Genomic DNA, 23,438 nt, shown 5'->3' with positions numbered 1-23,438 from the left:
CAGCCTAGTTTACCTGGGATAGCTTTGTTGAGTGAAAGCTGGAGGTAAAATCAACCAACCTGCCAAACATGAACTGAGAACTGCCACTCTTAATGTAGGTTCACTGACAGGATGCAGCTTGGAAGTGGATGACATGATGATATGGAGTAAGCTGGACATCCTATGCATCCACGAGATGAGATGGAAGGGCAGTGCAGCAAAGCCACTTTGCTTGGGATCCAGACTCTACTACTCAGGTGGGGGACAGGCTAGAAATGGTGTAGGAATTGTGGTGAGTCAGAGGCTTCAGAAGGCAGTGAGGGATATCATCAGAATTAATGACAGACTTGTGGCAATCAGACTCCAGTGCAATGATAGGACAGTATTCATAATCTCAGCCTATGCCCCATAGCAGGGTTGTGATAGTGAGGAAAAGAATGCATTCAGACAGCGGTTGCAGGACCTAATAGATAAAGCAGGACAACATGAAATGGTGTTGATAATGGGTGACTTGAATGCACATATCGGGACAGACAGAACAGGATATGAGGACTGCCTGGGTCCACATGGGTGGGACAACAGGAATAAAGAAGGCAAAGCCATTCTAGACTTCTGTCTGGAAAATGTCTTGATAGTAGACAACACATGGTTCAAAAAGAGAGACAGTCACAAGATCGCATACAAGAATAGCCAACATGCAACTCAGGTAGACTTCCTTCTAGTAAGGAAAAGGCACTGGGGTAGAATCCATGATTGCAAAGTCATCCCCAGTGAAACAGTCGGCCCACAGCATAAACCACTAGTTGCCATAATCACCTGCAAGCAGTGGTCAGAGAAGGCTCTAAGGTCTGGAAATAAAGTACAACAGTTCAAGGAATTACTCAGGGCTCTAGCACCCCAAGAAGAGGAGGAAATAGGTGGAGTTGAAGAAGAATGGCAGCACCTAAAAACAGCATGTATTAGGACTACAGAAAAGATATGTGGCTGAGCCAGGTATGGAAATAAGGTACATAAGGAAAGCTGGTGGTGGAATGCAGACGTCCAGGAGGTCATCAAAAGAAAGAAGGAGTGCAGGAAGAAGTGGGAGACAGAAAAGACTGACCAGGCTAGGAAGGACTACTGGTTGGCTAACAAAGAAGCTAAGAAAGAAGTTGCAATAGCAAAGAATAGGGCATCAGAGGCACTGTACCAACTTCTGGGAAGTGACTCAGTAAAGGGCACAAAGAAACTATATCAGGTTGCAAGGCAAAGACAGAAAGATAAAGAAAATAGTCAGACACCATTCATAAGGAGTGCCAGTAACAACCTGTTCACCAGTCCACAGGACATCAAAGGCAGATGGAAGGAGTATTTCCAGCAGTTTCTGAATGAAGAAAACCCCACAGAAGCTGTACTGCCCCCCAGAAACAGCCTACAATGAGTTAAGAAGAGAAGTCCACCCTAGAAGAAGTAAGAACAGCACTAAGGAAGATGAAGTCAGGGAAAGCAGCAGGCTCAGATGAAGTCACAGCAGATATGATAAAGATGCTGGGTGAGATAGGGGAGAAATGGCTTTTGAGGGTACTAATAGCAGTGTGGAGAGAAAGGCGTATCCCAGATGACTGGAGAATAAGCATACTATTGCCAGTGTACAAGAACAAAGGGGAAATCCACATCTGTGGGCAGTATAGAGGCATCAAACTCCTATCACACTGCATGAAAGTTCTGGAGAGAGTGATTGATAAATGGATACGCAGCATAGTAGAATGTAAGATGGGAGATGAGCAGTTCAGATTCAGGTCAGGATGGAGCACAATTGACCCGATGTTTGCATTGAGACAGATACTTGAGAAGAAGCTAGAGATGAGGAAAAAGTCCCACTGGGCATTCCTAGACTTGGAGAAAGCATATAACAAGATCCCAAGAAAGCTGATCTGGGCAGTACTGCAGTGGTTTGAAGTCCCAGAAACATTGGTAGAATTAGTGCAGGCTATGTACAAAGACCCAATAACTCAAGTACGAACAGTGTTCGGCCTCACAGAGGGGTTCCCAGTGGGAGTGGATGTGCACCAGGGTTCAGCTCGTAGGTCACTGCTGTTCATACTGGTGATGGACTACATTAGCAAACAGGTTGGAGGGGACAGATCAACAAAGCTGGTGTATGCAGATGATGTGGCAGTGCAGGCAGACTCTGAGCTAGTACTTCAGCAAAGGATAGGAGAATGGAATGCAAATCTGAAGGCACACTGGATGAAACTAAACACAGATAAGATGGTGGTAATGACAGCAAATTGGTGAAATCAGAAGAAGCTGAGAATAGAGATAGAAGGGAAGATAGTGGAACAGGTAAACAGCTTCAAGTATCTGGGAGGGGTAGTTGAAGAGTAGGGTATTCTGAATGAAGAGGTCAAAGCTTGACTCAGAGGGGCTGCAGCCAACTGGCATAGAGTATCAGGTGTAGTCTATGACAGAAGAATGCCAAAGAAGCTGAAACATAAGGTGTACAAGACAGTGGTGCGACCAGTACGACTGTATGGCACAGAAACCTGGGCAGTAAAGGCAGGACAGTTGAAGAATCTAGAGGTGATGGAAATGAAGTGCCTGAGAAAGGTGGTAGGATACACACTGTGGGACAGACAAAGAAATAAGGACATAAGAGCAGAAGCCAAAGTAGCTCCAATTGCAGAAAAGATCAAAGAGAACAGATTACTGTGGTTTGGGGACATGTGTAGAAAAGCAGAAGACAATCTGGCGAGGAAGATTTAGGACAGAAAGGAAGAAGGTAAGAGGAAGAGAGGATGTCCAGCAAAGAGGTGGATGGATTGTGTGAAAGAAGATCTGTGGCAGTCAGGCATGAGTGTTGAAGAAAGCAGGAGTGTGGCACTGAATCGAGAGAGTTGGCGACAGTTAACACGATACCCCGACCCCATGTAGAAAAAATGGGAAAAAGGGAGCTGAAGCTGACGATGATGATGATTTTATCCAGGTCTATGCAATCTGAGAGGAACTGTCTTTATAGAGCAGGGTGTGGGACTTTGCTCCAGTAAAAATCACTTTTTTAATTTACTGTTGATATCTAGTATAGTGCTACTTGTGCAATTGTTTTAAAGTACATGAAATGTGCATTTGGTGATCAAGGTAATACGGTAGCTCCAATGCAATGTAAAGGAGCTGGAAATTGCTTAATATGCTTATGTATTGCAAGGTTTAACTTTTTTTGTTGTCAACTTTTTAGAAGACTACAATATATAAAACAAAATATTTTGTACAGCCAGTGTAGTGTAATGATGCAGAATTAGCACTACCATATTACAATGCATGGTTATCTCTTCTGGTTCCTGGATAGGGTGCTTTCAGTGTAAATTCTGCATGCCTTCCCTATGACCATGTGTCTTTTTGCCAAGGTAACTTATTAAATCAAAGCTTTGAGCATGTCTTGATGTTCTATGTTGCGATTAAGTTCCTACATAATTCAAGGTACTCTGTGTTTTCTAATTTGTTATACCCTAAATGGCCTTCAAAGGCTCTCATGCTGATGTGATTTAGTTTTTGAGCTAAGGCTTGCTTATTCAATAATATACCCTGTGTTACCATAAGATGACATCAAAGACATCAGTAGTCCTGTCTTTCCATCCATTTTCTGTTGGGGTGCAGAGATTTCCTGTTTTCTTTGTTTTTAGTAGGAAGTCAACTTACCTTTTTCAGTGACCCCCTTTGATTTTTATTAGTGGCTATCTTTTAAACACTATTTACGGTTCTTTTAAATTAATGTGTTACTAAGCTGCTACTGTAGTTGCTTTTGGTGAAGCACAGAATGTTAGTTTGAGGCCACATGGAATGAAGTTAGACATCTGACTGACAAGTTATACTTAACCAGACTGTCTTTGTAATGTGTACTCATACGACAGTTAATGGTCTTGTAGCTAAATCATTGTAGCTTGAATTAATGATTAATTACTTTGTTTTCTAAGTTCTGCAAATGTCTTAGATGCAACTATTCCTTACCTATTCTCACATTTGCCCAGCTAAAAACTGCCTGTATCATGTGACCACACTATGATGAATACAGAAAGGAAATCATGCAAAATCATGCAAAATCATGCAAAATCATGCAAAATCTCCCAGAAAGGCAAGTAGTTTAAAGCGACTGCGAAACGAGTCAAAGCATTACACATGTAGAGCAATTATTCTTTTTTGTGCGTGGTGCTTTTGGGGTTGTTTCAAAGGGAAGAAAAACACCGTAATTTGAAAAAATGGACATATGGGTGAACAAATCTTTTTTTAAGTGTCATGAATTTAAGATTGGTATATTTGAGATAGATGTCAGGTTACTGTGGCTTAATCCTCTTGTGATTTGGTGCATTTAGTTTCTTCTTGGTCTTTCTATAAATGTGTTTAAATCATTTTCCCATCTAAAATACACATGTAAGACATAAGAACAGTAGTAAGGAAAATGAAGTCAGAAAAATCATCCAGGTTGATATGAAAAAACTGCAGATATGATCAAGATGGGTGAGTTAGGGGAGAAATGGCTTCGGAGTGTGCTCATAACAGTATGAAGAAATGGACACATCCAAGGTGACTGGAGTGTTACCATATTGGTGCCAGTGTACAAGAAGAAAGGAGGCATTTAAGACTGTGGGCAGTATAGAGGTATCCAACTCCTGTCACTTGGTATCAAAGTGCTGGAGAAGGTGACAGATAAATGGGCACATAGAGTAGTGGAAAGTAAGATGGGAGGTGAGCAATTTGAATTAAGATCAGGATGCAACACAACTGATCCAATGTTTGCAGGCAGATAGTGGAGAAGAAATGAGAGATGATGAAAGAGTCCAACTGGGCATTCCTAGTATTGAAGAAAACATGACAAAGTTCCAAGAAAGCTGATTTGAGCAGTCCTGTGAAGGTTCAAAGCCAAGGAAACTTTGGTGGAATCAGTGTAGACTATGTACAATGACCCGGTATCCCAAGTACAAACAGGGTTCATTCTCACAGAGGGGTTCCTACTGGAAGTCGGGGTGTATCTGAGCCAAATGCACTTCATATTCATGATGGACTACATTACCAAACAGTTTGGAGGTTACTAATAAAAAAACTGTTGCATGCAGATGATAATGTTGCATTACAAGCAGATTCTCAACAGGAACTTCAGCAATTGATAGGGAAATGGAATTCAAAACTCTAGGGACATGGGAAGAAACAGAGAAGACAGCTGTCATGGCAGCAAGTTTAGGGAAATGAGAACAATCTGAAAATTAAGATAGAAGGGAAAAAGTGGAATGGGTTAGCAGCAGGATAACAATGTCAGGTATCTGGGAAGGGTGGTTGAGGAGTAGGAAAGTCTGAATGAGAAGATCAAAGCTAGAATCAGAGGGATTACAATTTGCACCGAGTGTCAGGGGTAGTGTTAGACAACATGCCAAAGAAAATGAAAAGTAAGACATCCAATACAATGGTGCAATGGTCAGTGAAGGCAGAGCAGCACAGGGGGCTAGACATGATGAAGAGGAAGTGCCTGGGATGGGTGGTACTATGCACGTAAAGAAACAATGACATCAGAGTAGAAGCCAAAGCAGCTCCAACTGAAGAGAAGGTCAAGGTGAACAGAGTACTGTGGTTCAGGTACACATACTGGAAAGCAGATAACTTGAAAAAAATGTGGGAGGGGGAGAGAGGAAGAAGGCACAATAAAACTAGGACAACCAGCAAAGAGAAGGACTAATTACATGAAAGAAGACCTGTGACACACAGGCATGACTGTTGAAGATTGGAGAGTGGCACTGAATGGAGAGAGGTGGCAACAATTGACGTGATATCCTGATCCCATGAAGAAAATGGGGAAAAAGGAGTTGGTAATGACGAAACAGTCATGTTTACAAATGTTACAATACATTAAAAGGAGGAATGATGTGGCAAACCAAAAGCTTTACATTCTCCCCCATTCTATCTTGTCTTGCCCTCCTTGAGACTAGAGGGGACCTTTCGAATAGTTTTTTTTGGCTAAGTTTTAAATGGTCTGCAGACTGATTGCCTAGGACTAACTTTTGAAACTCTGAACCTAAAATGTGTTTTTTTATGGTAAACAATACATAAATATTAATTATGGGCTATTCTGCCTTCATTTATTACTGTGAACAGTACAGAATCAGGCTAAAGCAAACGTTTAGTCTTGTACCAGTTTTTCAGATAGAAATAAATTATTTCTGTTCTTAACACTATTCCTACGCATTCATTATGTGAGTTGTTTCTAAAAATAAGTTTAAAGTTACATATTCAGTTTAACTAGAAACATTCTTTAGATTCTCATTTTAATAGAATTTTGCCAAAAATAGCAAAGTTCTGAAAATACATCTGCATTTGCTTTTATCAGCAGTCTCTTTTTTGAAGAATCAGCATTTCTGAAAACATTAACAGTACTTAAGGACAATTAATGGCTGTTTTATGTCTCAAGCCATTCAATTAGAGATTTACCATGGATCCTTTGGTGTGCCACATCTGAACTCTTTACATATCTGGTAGAAGAGTTTTGACTTTACAGGTCAGCATTTGCTTCGTGACTGGGGGCACTGCTATAGGACAGTGGATATATGCTCAACTTTCTTTTTGTACAACAGGAAGAGAATATAAGGAAGAAAGAAAACAGAAAAGACAGTACCGTTTCCTTACCTTTTCTTCTCCACATTTTGTTCCATCATTCACTAATGAAAGGTCTTTTTCCTCACTAAAAGTAGTTTTACAAGTCCCATATGTTGCTATGCGCACAAAGGCTGGAGACGTTCCACCTATACAAAACAGCTTTCCACAGTAGATATCCCTGTTTAATGATACATACAATTAGTAAATTATTCATATATCTTGTTTTAGCTGACAAATAGTACAGACTGTTTCTCTTATACTGTAAGAAAACAGATATTTTTCAATGTAAAAATCATTAATAGTTTACCAGCCTGTAAACACACAGTTGCCTGCCTTTCTGAAATATTAGTCATTTATTAGTGCGTGAAATACCACTTCAGATTAGTACCAGGTATAGATCCTAGAGCAAATCTTTTACAGTGTTTAAAAGGGAATGTTATCACCAGTACAGCAGCCATTATAAATGTTAACGTTGTTCCTAGCCAAGTTTTTGTTCTTGCTCATTACGCTCCAGTTCAAAACTTAAACATATTCACATTTTGATCTTTTTTAATACTACAACCCTGACAATATTAGACTCATAACAACTATCCAGATATTTTGTTTTGCAAATATGTGTATGCACGTGCAATACCATAGTTCTTGTATACAATATTTGCCTATGCTAAGCCTGATGTCTACTTCATAACTACCATAGCACACAAGATTTCATATCACTTAATATAGGTTCACAGGTTATACTAGGCTAGTTATCCTTGTGGGCTATTTTAAGCTGAGCCAATTTCCCTTTCAGAGGTGAGAATCAAACCCTGTACCTTGTGTCTGTGAGGTAAAGACCTTAACCATTGTACCAACCCCAATCCCTATGAATGAATTAATATACTATATCACTGTACTAAAGATACCAAAGCCTGACAAATGAAGCCTGAGATTGTCTGACCTCATGGAATAAAACACAGTAGCGAATCACTATAATAATAAAATTCTGTCTTACTGGACATGCATTTGACCTTATCCTCCATTCCCCATAGCTGTTTTGTTTACCCTTTTCATCTTTCTTGCATTCTCCATGAGCAAATGTTTTCCCATTGGGCTTGATTTTTAGACAGTAGACTTGCACTCACCTCCACCTTTTTATGAATGCATATATGTCAGTAGTAAAGCATGCTTTTATTTAGATAGAGGGTAAATGTACTGATTTTCTTATTTTAGCTGGCTATGTATCCAAACATTATGTTTTTTTGTATCCATGCTTGCAAAAAAATAATGATAAATATACTAGTAATAAATTATGTAAGAAATAGCACATTCAGTTCAGTTATTCATATCACTGCATTATGTTTTACCAGCTTTGTTATCCTAAATTATGTTAAAAAAAGTTATGTATTTACCATAACGTTCCATCTGTGTTGTCTATTTTCACTATTCCTCAACTGATGGGTTCGGATCCGAGACTCGGATCTGATTTAGCCACTTCTACCAGATCATTACATCCAAGAACTCTTAAGCTTCTTCCTTTACCCATAATGCCCTGCCAAGCTAACATACTTCAGATCAAGTTTGCTGCCCCTAAAATAAAGGGACCCCTATTATATAAAATATGAAAGGTAGAAAGGAAAAAGGAAGCTGGAGCTCAAACAAGGAACAGAGGTTCTATTACAGCTCTTAGATCTTTCCAAAAGCAAAGGACGGGGGGGGGGGGCAGGTGGGTGGGAAGTTGAGGAAGAATGAAAATGGATAACACAGATGGAATGTTATGGTGAGTACATAACTTTTTTTTAATCTCATGTTACCCTTTTCATTCATTCCTCAACTGATGGGACAGAGTCTCCAGCTACTGTAACCTTGGGAGGCCCTCATGGAAGAATATTCCAGATCACTGTAGAGCCAAAGGCCGCTCTGTTTCTGGAGATCAAATTTAATTTGTAATGAGCAATAAAGGTGTGACAATTAGTCCAAGTTGTAGCTGCACAAATGTGATCTATGGATACCCTTGACCAAAAGGCTGAAAAACTGTAATAGACCTCATAGAATTAGGTCTAGGGGGTTGGGCAAGGATGAAGCTTTTTTACTATAAACAAAGGAAATACATTCAGTTAATCATTTGGCCAATTCAATTTTGAATACTGGTTTGCCCAATCTGCTAGGAGGAAAGGAAACAAATAACAGGTCAGACTTCCAGACGTCTTGGGTTCTGTGAAGATAAGTGAAGTTATCTATGCACATCCAAAAGTTGGAGCATATACTCTCTCTTATTTAAAAGGTTAGGAAAGAAAACTGGTAGATTAACGACATGGCTTATATTGGACTCATAAGCTACCTTAGTCAAGAAAGATGGATTTGTTTGCAAAGATCCCATGTCCTTGTGAAAAAACAGGTAAGAAAGTTTAGAAGATAGAGCCTGGAGTTCAGATACTCATCTCACTGATGTGACAGCGACCAGAAAAATGGACTTCCAAGACAAAAATTTAAGTTCTACTTTGACTGAAGGTTCAAAGGGAGCTTGTGTCAAGGCCTGACACATGATAGTTAAATCTCAAGGAGAAGTACGATCCTTTAATGGGGGTCTAAGTAAAAATGCTTCCTTGGGGAAGGCTTTACATGGTTTAGAAGAAGCCAAGTGGAAATCAGAAATGGCAGCCAATTGTACTTTAATAGTTGAAAAGCTAGCACCTTCATTGAAAATTGAAGCTAACAATTCAAGGGTAGATGGCACAAGTGCTGAATAAGGATCCAGGTCCCTGTTGAGGGCCCAGAGAACAAATCTCTTCCATTTACTTTTGTAAATCCTTATAGGAGTAGCTTTTTATTAGATAACAAGATATGGTATACTGGGGAGGAGACTCTGGACTGTCTAGCAGTCAATGGAATTTGAGAAACCATGCAGTCAGTTTTTGACCTGTTAAAATTAGATGAGTTATACCTGTCAGGTAACTCAGGAGGTCTGGAGTGGGATCCAGTATCCAGGGCAGATGTAGAAGGTGAGACCAGAGGAAGGGGAACCATATGTGATGAGGCCAGCAGGGTGCAATGAGGATAACTGTACTCTTCAATTTAAATGCTTTCTGTAGAAATTTGGGAATGAGAGGTAATGGCGGGTAAGCATAAAAAAGACCGGAGGGCCAATTGTGGACTAGAGCATCTCTCAGTGACTTCCCCATTGGAGGGATCAGGGCAAAGAACCTGCTACATTTGTGGTTGAAGGGAGTGGTAAATAGATTGCAATATGGCTGGCACCATCAAAGGAAAATCCTCTCCACCACTTAGACATTGAAAGAACACTTGTGAGGCATCAGAATGGACCAGCTTAGTTTGTCCGCAATTATGTTGGATTTCCCTGGAATGTTGGTTGCTATTACAAAGTGACTGGAAGAGATCACCAATTTTCACACTCTCATTGCTTCTTGATAAAGTGGGTAAGATCTGGTTCCTCCCTGTTTGTTGATGTACCAGACCACTGACATATTGTCTGTCTGAATGGTAATTATCCCAGATAGGAGAACTGCTTGAAAGGCCTGCAACACTAGGAGGGCTGCTCTTATCTACAGGACATTGATATGCATTTTGGCCTCTTTGGGGGACCACATACCTTGGACTATTTTCCCAAGTAGTGCCCCCACCCCAACTGGGAGGTGTCCATGATCACCATGGCCATGCACAGAGGAAGAACAAATGGACGACCTTCACAGAGTTGGTTTGAATGAATCCACCAAAGGAGATATCTTTTGCATGCTTGTGTAAGCTTGACTGAAGTGGTTAATGGATATTGAAGAATGGACTACTGGACTTGAAAGTGTCCAACAAAGAATCTGCATGTGTAAACTGGCCAGAGGAACAAGGATGATAGCTGCTGCCATGGATCCCAGAGCTTGCAAGATTAATTGGGCTGGAAGAGAAGAAGTTTATATCACATTTTTGACTTGGAACCTTGTATTTGAGTAGAGGGAAGAGAGGCTATTTGAGTGACTGTGTCCAGACGAGCACATATGAACTCCAGACTCTGCATAGGTGTGAGCTGAGATTTTTTGCAATTGGCTGTGATTCCCAGATGAATGCACAACTGGAGCAATTAGTCCCTTACCTTTGGAGGGCGATGCCTGGTTGGGGCAGTTATGAACCACTCATCTAGATATGGAAACACCTGGAATCCACGCAATCTGAAGTGAGCTGCTGCTACCACTGCCATGAGTTTAGTGAACACCCAGGGAGTTGTGGTGAAACCAAAGGGCAGTGCTCTGAACTGGTAATGACTTGCTCTCAGCCAGAAGCCTAGGTATCTTCTGGAGTGCCTGTGCATTTTGATGTGATAATATGCATCCCGAAGATCTATTGAGCACATCTAATCATCCTTTTGTAGCAGAGGCAAAATGGACTGAACTATGACCATTTGAAACTTTGAATGCTATAGAAACTGATTTAATTTGCTGGGATCCAGCACTGGTGTCCCCTGTCTTTTTGGCACCAAGAAGGATCTTGAGTAAGTTCTGGATCCTCTATGGTATGGGGGGCATCTTGGTTAACTCTTTTTTTCTAGCAGTTTTTTTATTTCTAGAGATGGATCTTCCCTCCAATTGGGTGGAACATCAGGGATTTTCTTCACTTTGGTGGGAGAGGTTAGAGAAAATGGAATAGTATAACCTCTGGATATGATTTTCTGCACCTAGAAATCTTTTGTTATAGGTAGCCAGACTCTCTGATGCAGAGATAAATGACCTCCGACTGCCTCCAGATGGAAACAGGTGGCCATCCTTTCAGCAGCATTGATAGGGCTTATCCAAGAAGCAGTCCCTGAAGCCCTGGTTCTTCGGGTCACTTCTGCAGTGAGGACAGTGTCTTCCATTCAGGTTCCCATTCTGGCCCTGGGAGAACTATTTCCATGTGAATCTTGAAAAGGACTGTGGGATTTTCTAAACCACATCTTTCTACCTCTTTGCTGACTCCTTGAGAAAGGTCTTTGAGGGGTTGAAAAACATACACCCGTGGCAGATAGGGTCTGTACCTCTTGTTCACATCTGGAGAGCATGTCTTTTACTTTGGGACCAAACAGGGAAGATCCATCAAAAGGCACACTGATGAACAAAGACTGAAAAGGCTCCACAAAATCACATAATTGTGCTTAGGCATGTCTCCTGATGGCTATGTCTGAACACACTGCCTGTGAGATATCTTCTGCTGCATGGAAAATCAACCTCATGGATGCATTTGAAATAGACTGGAGGGTGGTCAGTTGCAAGGAGATTCTATTTTCATCCTCAACAGACATAGACTCAGAAAGAGATTTGGTAAGCTCTTTCATCAGATCTCTTTGCAACCTCATAAAATGTTTCTGATAATCTAGTGACCTGACTGCAAAGGTTGCTGAAGCATACACATGCTTTCCAAATCTGTCCAAAGCCCTGGGCACTCTGTTAGGGGGATGGACAGAAGAATTCTATTCTGCCAGTTCCTTCTTAGTGGCTGTAGCCACACCATGGCATTGACTGGGACTCCCTTGCTCCAACGTGCACTGTCCTCGGGGGGGCTAAAATCTTGTTAGGTCATTTTGGCATCAGCTTTACCATATCCAGCCCCTTCCATGCCCAGTGAGAAACAAGGTCTATAAGCTTATCGGCCGGGGTGGGTCACCAAGAAGTAGACGGGCCAGACCCAAAAGCCTTTGGGAACACAGATTCCTCCTGGGAAGTGGTGTCAGAGGACCAACCACCTTTTTGTTTTAGGAGCTCCAGAATGTCTCCAAAGGAGACATCTTCACGTGGTGATCTGGAGGACCCTTCCTGTTTATCATAATCGGTGTCCTCCTTGAGAGATTTCTGGAGGGAATCTAAGTGCCTCCTCTTACAAGTTGTCTTCTGAGGGACTTCCTCAGTGCAGTGCTTCTGGGGAAGTATCAGAAGAGATGCCAATGTTCTGATGGACCAACTGGAGACTAGTTTGGGCTGGCTGTCTCAGTGGGGTGGATGGAAGAGGCTCAGTGCAAAGAACAGATGAGGCAGGGTTGGTGAGGAGGGCACGGATGTCCCTTCTCTAGACAAGGAGAAAGCCCTCTCCACAACCTCAAAGGCAGAATGCCTAGGGGACACAGAAGTTGACAGTAAAGGAGCTGGGATTTCTCAAAACATAGTCTCCTGCAACCCCACCAATACTCCACCTGAGGAGGGAATCAATACTGAGCTATCCAACTCCAAAACACCAAGGGGAAGAGGTGGCTATAAAAGCTTTGGAATCACCTCCAACCTCCTGGACATGGTGCTGACACATCTTCTGAAAGAGTCTTTTGGCTCCAAAAGATTTAGAGCCGGTTGACTCAGGGAAACCATCAGAGTCAAAGAACAGATTACCTTCGGATCCAATGAAGCCATCCCCTAGAGATCTTGGATTTGAGGGCTCCAAAAAAGTGGATCAGATTGGAAGAGGAGATACCAAGGGGAAGTGGACAAGAGACAACTCAGTGATCCAATGGGAGTTGGAGCAGGGAGATCCCCCATCTGAATCTGCATTCTGAGAAACTTCCTCATCATCCTACCCACATCAGCTACTTAAAGGCTTCTGGAATGTCTAAGAGATGTTGTGGTGCATGGAGGTCTTGAGTGCCTTCATGGAGATCCCTCCAGGAAAGGAGAAGAGAGCTGTGAGGAAACTGGCTCTGATAGGAGTTGAAAGGTACAGATAAGAGGTGATCTAGATTTCAAAATGGTCGGATCTCAGATAGATGGGTCTGACTTCTTATGCATTTTTGAATGGGACTCTGGTGAATGAACTGAAGAAGAAGAAGAAGAATGGTTGGGAGACCTATTTTAAGGACTCCTTTTTCTTGGAAGTTGAATCTGACATACCCTTGTCAGACTTTTTGGTAGGAGTTTGAGCCACCAGCAACTGATGAAGTAGAGGAAGAAGGCCTCTTAAGACTAACTTATTCCTCTGATCAGTTAAAGGTCTAGAATTAAAACCAGAGCATATTGAATAAACTGCATCTAAATGAGCAGGGCCTAGACAATACACACATTCCTTGTGGGCATCTGAGTTGGGAAGCTTATGACCACAAGTAACGTACTTTTTGAACCCCATAGGCTTGTTAGCCATGTTGTACAGTAAAACCAGCAATATAGACTAGAAGAGAAAAACAGTTAAACTCTAAGGATAGAAAAGTTTTGTTTTTGGCACAGAAGAAGAAAGCATGAAAGAAGGAAGAAAACTACCATTAATGGGAGATAGAAATACTCAAAAGAGTAACAAAGGAGGAAAAGTAATGAAGGAGGGAGAGTACCAACAATGGTACTTTAAGAGGGTACTGAAAAATGGTAGCTGAAAAAGGGAGCAGAAATTAGCTCAAAAGATTGTGGGAGGGAGGTAGGAGTATAAGAAAACATAAAAGTTAAACACCAAGAGCTAATGCATGAAAAACAGGCTATAGGAACTCCCAAAAACTTGAGGGCAGTGAGATCCGCGTCTGAAGCTGATGGTGGCAAACAAGATTTGGGGTATGTTGGGTTGTTGGGGCATTAAGGGTTAAGGGAGGAGCTCAAGTGTACTAGGATCTGATGATGTGGTAAAAATGGCTGAGATGGATTTGAGTCTCGGATCCGAAACCATCAGTTGAGAAATGAATGAAAAGGACAACATCAGATTTCTTGTTAAACACACTAAGCATTAGCTGTCTACTTCCTGACAGTACAGAATCAAGCTACAGTAATTATAACACATTACATTAAGTCAATTAAAAATAAAAAAATATGTTGTACTTACTTTTGTTTACAGCTGATGAAGGTACCAGCTGGAGACTTCTTACAGTAAGCAAAGTGCCTTCCTAGAGTATTATGCTGAAAACAATCATCTGTTCCCAATACAGCATCTGATAAAGACAAAATGTAGGCACATTTAGACATAAATGAAAATGTTGTATCGTGTTCTAAAGTAAACTGATATGGAACACAAAGCTCATTAACAAAACTGATACACAGAGTTCAGCATATATTTCTCCTGAAGTTATTTCATCTTTTGATTTTGAAGAGCTTTTATAAATAAATGCTATATTATACAGAATTAACTGCTTTGTAATATTTTGCATTTTGGCAAAACAGATGTTTGGCTTCAGACAACATCCACGAGAAAATTCAATGTGAGGAATATTACTATATTGCCTACAGAAAAATCTATCTGATTAATGAAAAATAATAGAGTGTGATTTTATGTTTTAACTTTTACTTTTAAAAAGTTAGAAGTGGTTTTCCTAAACAAGTACACATAATTAGGCAAAGTTTATAAAATTATCAATTTATTCTGTTAGAAACAGCATTTGCTATTCACAGAATCATGAAAAAGATTTGGCAGAACTTTAAACCTATTTGTGGTCAAGGAATATACAGAGCTTTTTTTATTTTATTTTACACATTTGTTGACTGGGTAAGCCCGCTGGACACATGTCCCTTTTCATGTACAACTTAGGAAGTCTCTCCAGTTAAATGACTTGTTGAAAGTCAGAAAGCAGGTAAACGGAAGCAGAAGAAATCAAACCCAATACCCTAGGTATTGGAAGCAGCTGTTTTCTAAAATATTCACTTATGTAGGACAGGGATGACAGGGATGTAGGACTGTGAGACTTGGCACTAAATGTCATGCAGTTTTCTTACAAAGAGTCAAAGGATCACTTTTTATGAAAAAAGTGTCAGAATTTTAATATCTAAATATCAAACAGAGAAGTGTCTGTGTGTGTGTGTGTGTGCGTGCGTGTGCGTGCGTGTGCGTGTGTGTGTGTGCGTGTGTGCGTGTGCGTGTGTGCGTGTGTGTGCGTGTGTGCGTGTGTGCGTGTGCGTGTGTGTGCGTGTGTGCGTGTGTGCGTGTGTGCGTGTGTGTGCGTGTGTGTGTGTGTGTGTGTGTGTGTGTGCGTGCGTGTGCGTGTGTGTGTGTGTGTGTGTGTGTGTGCGTGTGTGTGTGTGTGTGTGTGTGTGTGCGTGTGTGTGTGTGCGTGTGTGTGTGTGTGTGTGTGTGTGTGTGTGTGCGTGCGTGCGTGCGTGTGTGTGTGTGTGTGGGGTGGATCCTGGCCAAGAAACACAGAAGTTTCTTTTAAACACCAAATATAATAGCAAAATCTTAGAAAAGAAGATAACAAGAATCAGAAATCCTCTTGTTAATGGTGACAGAGTTATGGGTCTGCCAGTAAGGAAGGCTACTGTAGAATTCTCTTTCACATATTTTTTTTCTTGCTCCACCTGCCCAAAGGGACCATCAGCTGCCACCAGCTCATCTTCTCATTCACCAGGTCTGCCAGACCCACCATAGCCTCCTTGTGACCAACATGACCCATGTTCAGGGCTGGTGAGAACATTTGGAACACTGGTGGAGAATCACGCTGCTGCTGTTGCCAGGGAGTCTGCTGTAACTCCACACCACCTATGGCAACCCTGCAAACTCTGCATTTCCTGCCTTTGGCTGATTTGTGCAAACTTCCACCTATGGGCAATCTCCAGACCAAGCAGTATGCATGTGACATTCTACCTGTGGGCAATTTGCAGACCAAGCAGTTTGCATGTGAGCTTCCACCTGTGGCCAATCCCCAGACTAAGCGGTATGCATGTGAGCTTCTACCTGTGGGCAATCTCCATACCAAGCAGTATGCACACACACTTCCAGCTGTGGCCAATCCCCAGACCAAGCGGTGTGCATGTGAACCTCAACCTGTGGCCAATCGCTAGACCAAGCAGTATGCATGTGAGCTTCCACTTGTAGGCAATGTCCAGACCAGGCAGTATGCATGTGAGCTTCCACCTATGGGCAATCTCCAGACCAAGCAGTATGCATGTGAACTTTCACCTGTGGCCAATCTCCACACCAAGCAGTATGCATGTGAGCTTCCACCTGTGGGCATTCCCCAGACCAAGCAGTATGCATGTGAACTTCCACCTGTGGGCAATCTCCACACCAAGCAGTATGCACAAAAGCTTCCATCTGTGGGCAATCTCCATACCAAGCAGCATGCATGTGAACTTCCACCTGTGGTCATTCTCCAGACCAAGCAGTATGTATGTGAGCTTTCACCTGTGGCCAATCTCCAGATAAAGCAATACGCATGTGAGCTTCCACCTGTAGACAATCCCCAGACCAAGCAGTATGCATGTGGGCTTCCACCTATGGCCAGTCTCCAGACCAAGCAGTATGCAAGTGAGCTTCTACCTGTGGTCATTCCCCGAACCAAGCAGTATGCAAGTGAGCTTCTACCTGTGGTCATTCCCCAAACCAAGCAGTATGCAAGTGAGCTTCTACCTGTGGTCATTCCCCAGACCAAGCAGTATGCCACTGTAGGATGGAGCTCACCAGGCTCTTAACACTGCTAATACAGCAGGCCTGGGCTGCCTTCTTCCTCCCACCAGGACTGGCGTGCCATCCTCCCAGTTTCGGCACCTCCAGTGCCCTTGCCACTGCTTGAACACAGGTCGCCTGGGGGTACAGAAGGGGCTTTATCACTGTACATCGCAGGTGATTGTTCTTTCCACATAATTATATACAATGAAAAGTACAGTCTTGGTCCAGAAATGCCAAGGAGATAAGGAAGAGAAGAGAGAGGATCCAAGACATAATGGAAGGGTCATGTGACTAGCAGCAAGAATGGAGACAGTAGATTTATGTTACATGTATACATTTTTATTCTACCCCAACACCTCACTACCGCCTTCTGTATTCATTAATGCATGTGTAAATGTTTTGCACTCAGAGGCTATAGAAGGTGGGCATGGCTGTGTGATGTATCTCTAAGCACACAGCTTCAGGGAAGAACTACAGAAAATGGACTGCAAAATGCAGGTTTGTCTCTTCTTCAGGATAAACATTCTTAATTATGAGTCATGATCAGCATATTAAGGGATGTAGAGTCTGAAGATCACAACTTGCTGATGTACAAGTTTACATTTGTTGGATTTTCTGAAGGCTCTTGGCTTGTTCTATCAATCCTGATGAGTGAATGTACAAAGATGATCTCAGAGAATGTATGCTTTCCCTGTCTAATATTTCAGCTATAAATATCACTCTGCTCAGGACTCACTCTTCCACTGTTCTCTAATTGTGCACTAATAATTTAAACAAAAATCTGCCTCAAATGTAGGTAGTGCTCTATCTTGATAACCTAATTTTATGTCATGTTGGTTCACAGATTCTCTGAGGATATTAGAGCATTTCAAATTAAGAACTGTTTTGTATGAAGTATGGGTGAACTTGCTGACTTCAATTTTTTGATACAGAGGTAGAGTTAAAACAAACTAAGACTCATCTTTTTCCTTACAATTTGATTTGTTTCTAAATGAGCTATTGTGGTAGTAATGTCTGCATTTTGTATACCACGTTCATGACTTGAGGGATCACTACTCATGCTCCTTTTATTCTAGGCTTGTTTATGTTTAACGCAACACTTGCACATGCATAATACTTGAAGCTAGACAGCAAGGAAAGGAACAAGAAACTGTGGAAACTCTGATGCAGTCAATGTTGAGGAGAGATAGGCCAGTGAGTTCCCATATGACAGAGCAACGGATGGCACAAGATGAAATTGAAGAGAATGTGCTACAGGAAGATGCTATAGAACTTTCTATAGAATGCCCGCAGGAAATGGTAAACATGGGATGAGCCCTCAGTTTGGAAGAAAATGAGCTAAGAGAAGTGTTGCTTGATTTAATAGACATAGATAGATATACTAAGATCAATGAAAGAAACAGACTGCAGAAGATCAATAAAACCCCAAAAGTCAGAAGTCTGATAAAACAAATGAACACAGTAATTAGGACTGTCCATAGAGATCCAATGTGATACAATAGAAGTAAACAAGATATATTAATATGCAGCTAAATTGCTAAATGAATAACCGATAAAGTTTTACCATAAGAACACAGGGTAGTGAGGGAAAGGAAGGGGAGAAATAGAATACCATCATGGAAATATCGAATAGAGAAAACTATAAGGCAGTTAAGACAAGAAGTGTCACTGTTAGAAGACTATAGAAGAGGGAACAGATCAACAAAAATACTAGGAAAAATAGATGTGATAAAAGCAATCTGCAGTATTAGAACAGACCAGGATCTATCATGCACTATCGCAAATAACTAACTAAAAATTTCAGCACAGGCGGAAAAACGTAGAAGATGCACAGATAAATATAAAGGAAAAGTGCAAAATAAGCAATTTATTGATGACCCAAAAAGTCTTATAGAGAACTGGGAAACAAGGCCAAAGAAATTGAAAGACTGCCAAAAAAGAAGAAATAGATGCATTCTGGAGAAGTATCTATGAATATCCTGTGGAACATAACAAAGATCCTAAATGGATAAAAGAAGTAAAAGAAAGAATAAGTTTAAACATACAGGATATGAAATGGGATGAAGTAACAGCCAGAGAGATTGAAACAAAGTTAAGAAAAGCCTCTAATTGGAAAATACCAGGCCCAGATGCAGTACCTAACTTTTGGTTAAAAGTATTAACATCTTTGCACAAAGACTTAGCCACGAGGAAGAACTATTTATATGTGCACCCCAAACAGACACCAATCTGGCTAGCAACAGGAAAAACAATGCTCCTACTTAAGACTGAACCTGCAAGCTACCCTAAAAATTATAGACCAATAATTTGCCTTTTGACGATATATAAACTATACACGGGAATTGACGCTGACAGAGTTTATAGTCATTTAGAAGAAAACTCAATTATGGCATTAGAACAAAAGGGCAATAAAAGAAAGTCATATGGTGCAAAGGATCATTTGTTGTTAAATAAAGTCATAGTGGTGAACTGTAAAAAAGGGGAAGAATTTAAGTATGGCATGGATTGACTATAAAAAAGCATTTGATATTATCCCACATTCATGGATAAAAGAGTGCTTAAAAATGTATAAGATATACCCTACACTGTTCGACTACATTACAGTGACATGAAACAGTGGCAGACCACTTTGCAATTGAGCCATGATAAAGGACAAATTATTATCCCAGAGATAAAAATTCAAGGGGGGGATATTCCATGGAGACTCTCTGTCACCGTTGCTATTCTGCCTTGCCCTTAACCCATTGAGTGGTTTACTTAACAGCTTAGACCATAGCTATAATTTGACTCCTAAAAAACAACAAAGTCTAATGACTTCTCATCTGCTCTTTGTTGACAATTTAAAACTATATAGCTCATCAGATGAGGAACTGAAAGCACAACTTCAGGTTGTCAAAACTTTTTGGATGATATAAGAATGTCATGATAAATGTGCAGAAGCAACCTTTATAGCAGGAAAACTGCAGCACCAGAAAAAAAAATCAGTTTTGGACAAGAATGTGATATAAAAGAACTTGAGCAAGAGGGAGTGTATAAATACTTGGGAATTGATGAAGGATCAGCAATAAAACATGAACAAATGTGAATAAAACTTAGTAAGGAATACTTTAGAAGACTTAAATTAATCCTGAAAACAGTGTTAACATCTAGGAACACAATCCAAACTATAAACCAGTTTGCTTTTCCTGTCCTAACTTTCAGTTGTGGAGTGATTGATTGGCCCCAAATTGTGTTGGATATATTAGATATTAAAGCAAGAAGGATGCTTCATGTTCACCAAATGATGTATAAAAATCAGTGTATACCAAGCCGGAATGGGTCTCCTTGAAATTGATTACATGTATAGATCTGCAATCATGGGACTCCACACATATCTGCTGACCTCACAAGACCCAAATGTAGTGAAAGTTTTGAAACATGAGGAGAATAAATCTAAGATGACTTCCCTGCTTAGGCTAGCAGAAGCATATCGGTGTCAAGCAGAAATGGAAATCAAACCAGAAGTATATAAAAATCAGGCAGTAACTGAATGTGCCAAAAACAAAAGAAAGAATATAATGGGTAGGACCAGATGAAAAGGCAGGAAATGTGGAAAAAGCATAACTATAGTTGCAAGCATAGAAAACTTCTGGAAGAACCTCATGTTGATCAGGAACAAATGCAGGAATGGTTAAGGAGAGGCAAATTCAAACCAAGAGATGAAAGGTTAATATTGGTGGCCCAAGATAGTGGGCTTATGTTCATGCTGGTTTACAAAGGCCATTAAACATGTGGGAGAAACAGACAAATGTAGGTTTTGTAAAACCGAATTGGAAACAGTTGCACACCTCGTTGCTGGTTGCGACATACTAATGGCAGAAGGACTTTATACTGAAAGGCATAATGATGTGACGAGACTACTGCAGTGGGGATTGTGCAAACATTATGGTACTAAAGTGGCTGAAAAACACTGGAAATATGAGCCAAAAGCATCATAGAAAATGATGAAGTCTACATCACATGGGATCACCCATTACCAACAGTTCAAAAGATAGACTCTAGAAAACCAGATCTAGTAGTCCAGGAAAAGAAGACAAAAGTAGCATTAATCATTGAAATCACCACACCCAGTGACTACAGTGTCTTGCATGCAGAGAAACACAAAGTCATAACATATCAGGATATGCAGGCAGAAATTAGAGCAATTTGGAAGAAAGATGCACAGACAGTTCCAATAGCTGTAGGGGCAATGGGTCTTATAATAAAGAATCAACAATCATATTTAGATATGTTACAAATCCATGTAACCCACTACGAATTGCAGAAGGAGTCATTACTGGGCACATTGCGGATGCTGTGAAGAGCACTTCTGTCTGACTTCAAAGATTGAAATAATACAAATTTCATGAACTTTAATCATACTTTGACTTAGGAATGCGTTCCATTCCTGTCATGGTATTAGAAACCCAAACGATTTGGAGAGATTAAAAAAGGGAGAGAACACAAGCCTATTCAACAGGCATGAGAGTTAGAAGCCCCACTAGCTAGTGATAGGATGGGAGGAGCAGTGAGAGGAAATGGGAAAATGACAGATTGTATGTGTTGGCAGCGTTGCTATAACTGGGGTAGAAAGAATGAGGTGGTTTCCTTGGATACTAGTTGTTAGACATCACGATTAGCAGGTGCTAATGGTGTGGGAGTACTGTACCAACACTGTTTTATGAATGCCAGTTCTATGTTTGGATTCATTGCTTAAGTGCTGAAGCAGTGTGTGACAATTTAATTGTAGCAAGCTGCTTGTTACCTTGTTACTGTTGTAGCAAGTTGCTTTCTTGCTAAAGTTTCAGAAAAGAAGAGTTTTTTATTTTTGGTCTTTAAATTTGAAAATGAACTGCACAGGGATAATCTAGCTACAATTCAAGTTGTAGGATGGTTCGGACCTCGGTGAGGGAAGAACCACAGAAAATGCATAGGAAACCTATCCAGCATGAGGAGTGCACCAGACACTTTAGTGAATGATTAGGTAAGGGGAAAGAATCAGCATGTGGGATTAAGGCAGAGGAGTGGCAGCTGCTGGTGGATATTAGATGGAATAATGGAAGTTATGGACAATGATATGACAGAATAATAGTTCCTTGTGGGGCTATGAAGGCGTGTTTTTATGGTGGAGAATTAGTTTATGTAACAGGACATAGTAGGCAGAGAAGTAAATACAAAACAAGAAAATGTGACTACAAGCAGCCAGTCATTAGAGGAATGGCCAGTACATGATTTGAAATATTGCAGCAGATGTCCTGAAAACAGAATCCATGAAAATAGCTATGCAGAGGTCACAGCTAAAGCTATGTTCAATGTCTGAACCTTAGTAACCTTCATTGAATGTTTCCTACATCACGCACAGCTACTGAAAGGAAATATAAAAATGCTGTTAAGAAGTGACAGAAGTGTCGGTGCAGAGGGCAAAGATATGAGTTATGAGGAGTGGGGGGGAAGTTAAGATGATCAGGAATGATGAGTCCAGCAAGGTTTGGAAATAAATAGGTGCTGAAAAGATCTGCAACTGTGATGCCTTTAAATAAAAGCTGAGGATGATAAAGGAAAAATGCACAGCATGGGAGACAGCGAGCAGCAGAAAATATGGGCAGAAGTCGTTAAACGATAATGAGGTCATCAGAAAGGAAAACAGGAAGAACAAGGGAGTTGGGGTGATAACAGAGAAATGCCAGAAGTCTTGGAAGTTACATGTGCCTGATAGAGGTAGCACTTTTTTAAGAGAGGCATTGATTCTGCTCCAAGTACAGAAATATAAGCTAAAACAGATAATGAATGAAGTAAGGTGTCAATTGGATTTATTATGGTTAGAGAAGACAGAAAAAGATGAGGAAGGGTGACAGTTTATGTTTGAGAAAATGTAGGGTATACAGCAGAAGATGACAAGGAAGAGGAGGCAAAGGGAGGTAAAAAAGCATGGTTGACACTGGCTTTGAAGGTGGTGGCAGGGAGCTGTTTGTTGACTGGCTGTGGTATACAGGCTTATCTGATGAGGAAGATGTGAATGATGATGATGATGATGATGCACCCACAGGCAGAAATAAAAATTTACCTTTTGAGGGGAAAGGTCTACAGTGAGTCCAAGATGAGCTTCCTGAATTTAATTTGGTGAGCTTGAATGGGATAAACACTGAGGGAAAAGTATGGCAGGAATAGGTGAAGGAACTCCCTGGTGATAAAAAAAAAAAATATATATATATATATATATATATATATATATATATATATATATATATATATATATATAAACAATTCAGGTGACAGTAACCTGCCAATGTATATATAATTCAGGTGATAGCAACCTGCCAATGTATATACAATTCAGGTGACAGTAACCTGCCAATTTATATACAATTCAGGTGACAGTAACCTGCCAATGTATATATAATTCAGGTGATAGCAACCTGCCAATGTATATACAATTCAGGTGACAGTAACCTGGCAATGTATATATAATTCAGGTGATAGCAACCTGCCAATGTATATACAATTCAGGTGACAGTAACCTGGCAATGTAT

General features: G+C 40.7%; 1 protein-coding gene across 3 annotated transcripts in view; it reads right to left on the bottom strand.

The window, feature by feature from the left end:
• The window catches only part of LOC122811344 (zinc metalloproteinase-disintegrin-like batroxstatin-2), a 576,382-nt gene that overhangs the window by 201,280 nt on the left and 351,664 nt on the right, over positions 1–23,438 (bottom strand). For all 3 annotated transcript variants that reach the window (XM_044083123.1, XM_044083121.1, XM_044083122.1), the window contains exons 15-16: positions 14,338–14,443; positions 6,625–6,772 (exon numbers count right to left, since the gene is read on the bottom strand). In XM_044083123.1, coding sequence (XP_043939058.1) covers positions 6,625–6,772; positions 14,338–14,443 — 254 coding nt within the window. The remainder of the gene's footprint in view (positions 1–6,624; positions 6,773–14,337; positions 14,444–23,438) is intronic.

Source organism: Protopterus annectens, chromosome 9.part0, assembly GCF_019279795.1.
Source record: "Protopterus annectens isolate FY-2018-M chromosome 9.part0, PAN1.0, whole genome shotgun sequence".
Taxonomy (NCBI): Eukaryota; Metazoa; Chordata; order Ceratodontiformes; family Protopteridae; genus Protopterus; species Protopterus annectens.
Note: the sequence above shows the minus strand (reverse complement) of the source record. Positions and strands in the feature narration are given on the sequence as shown.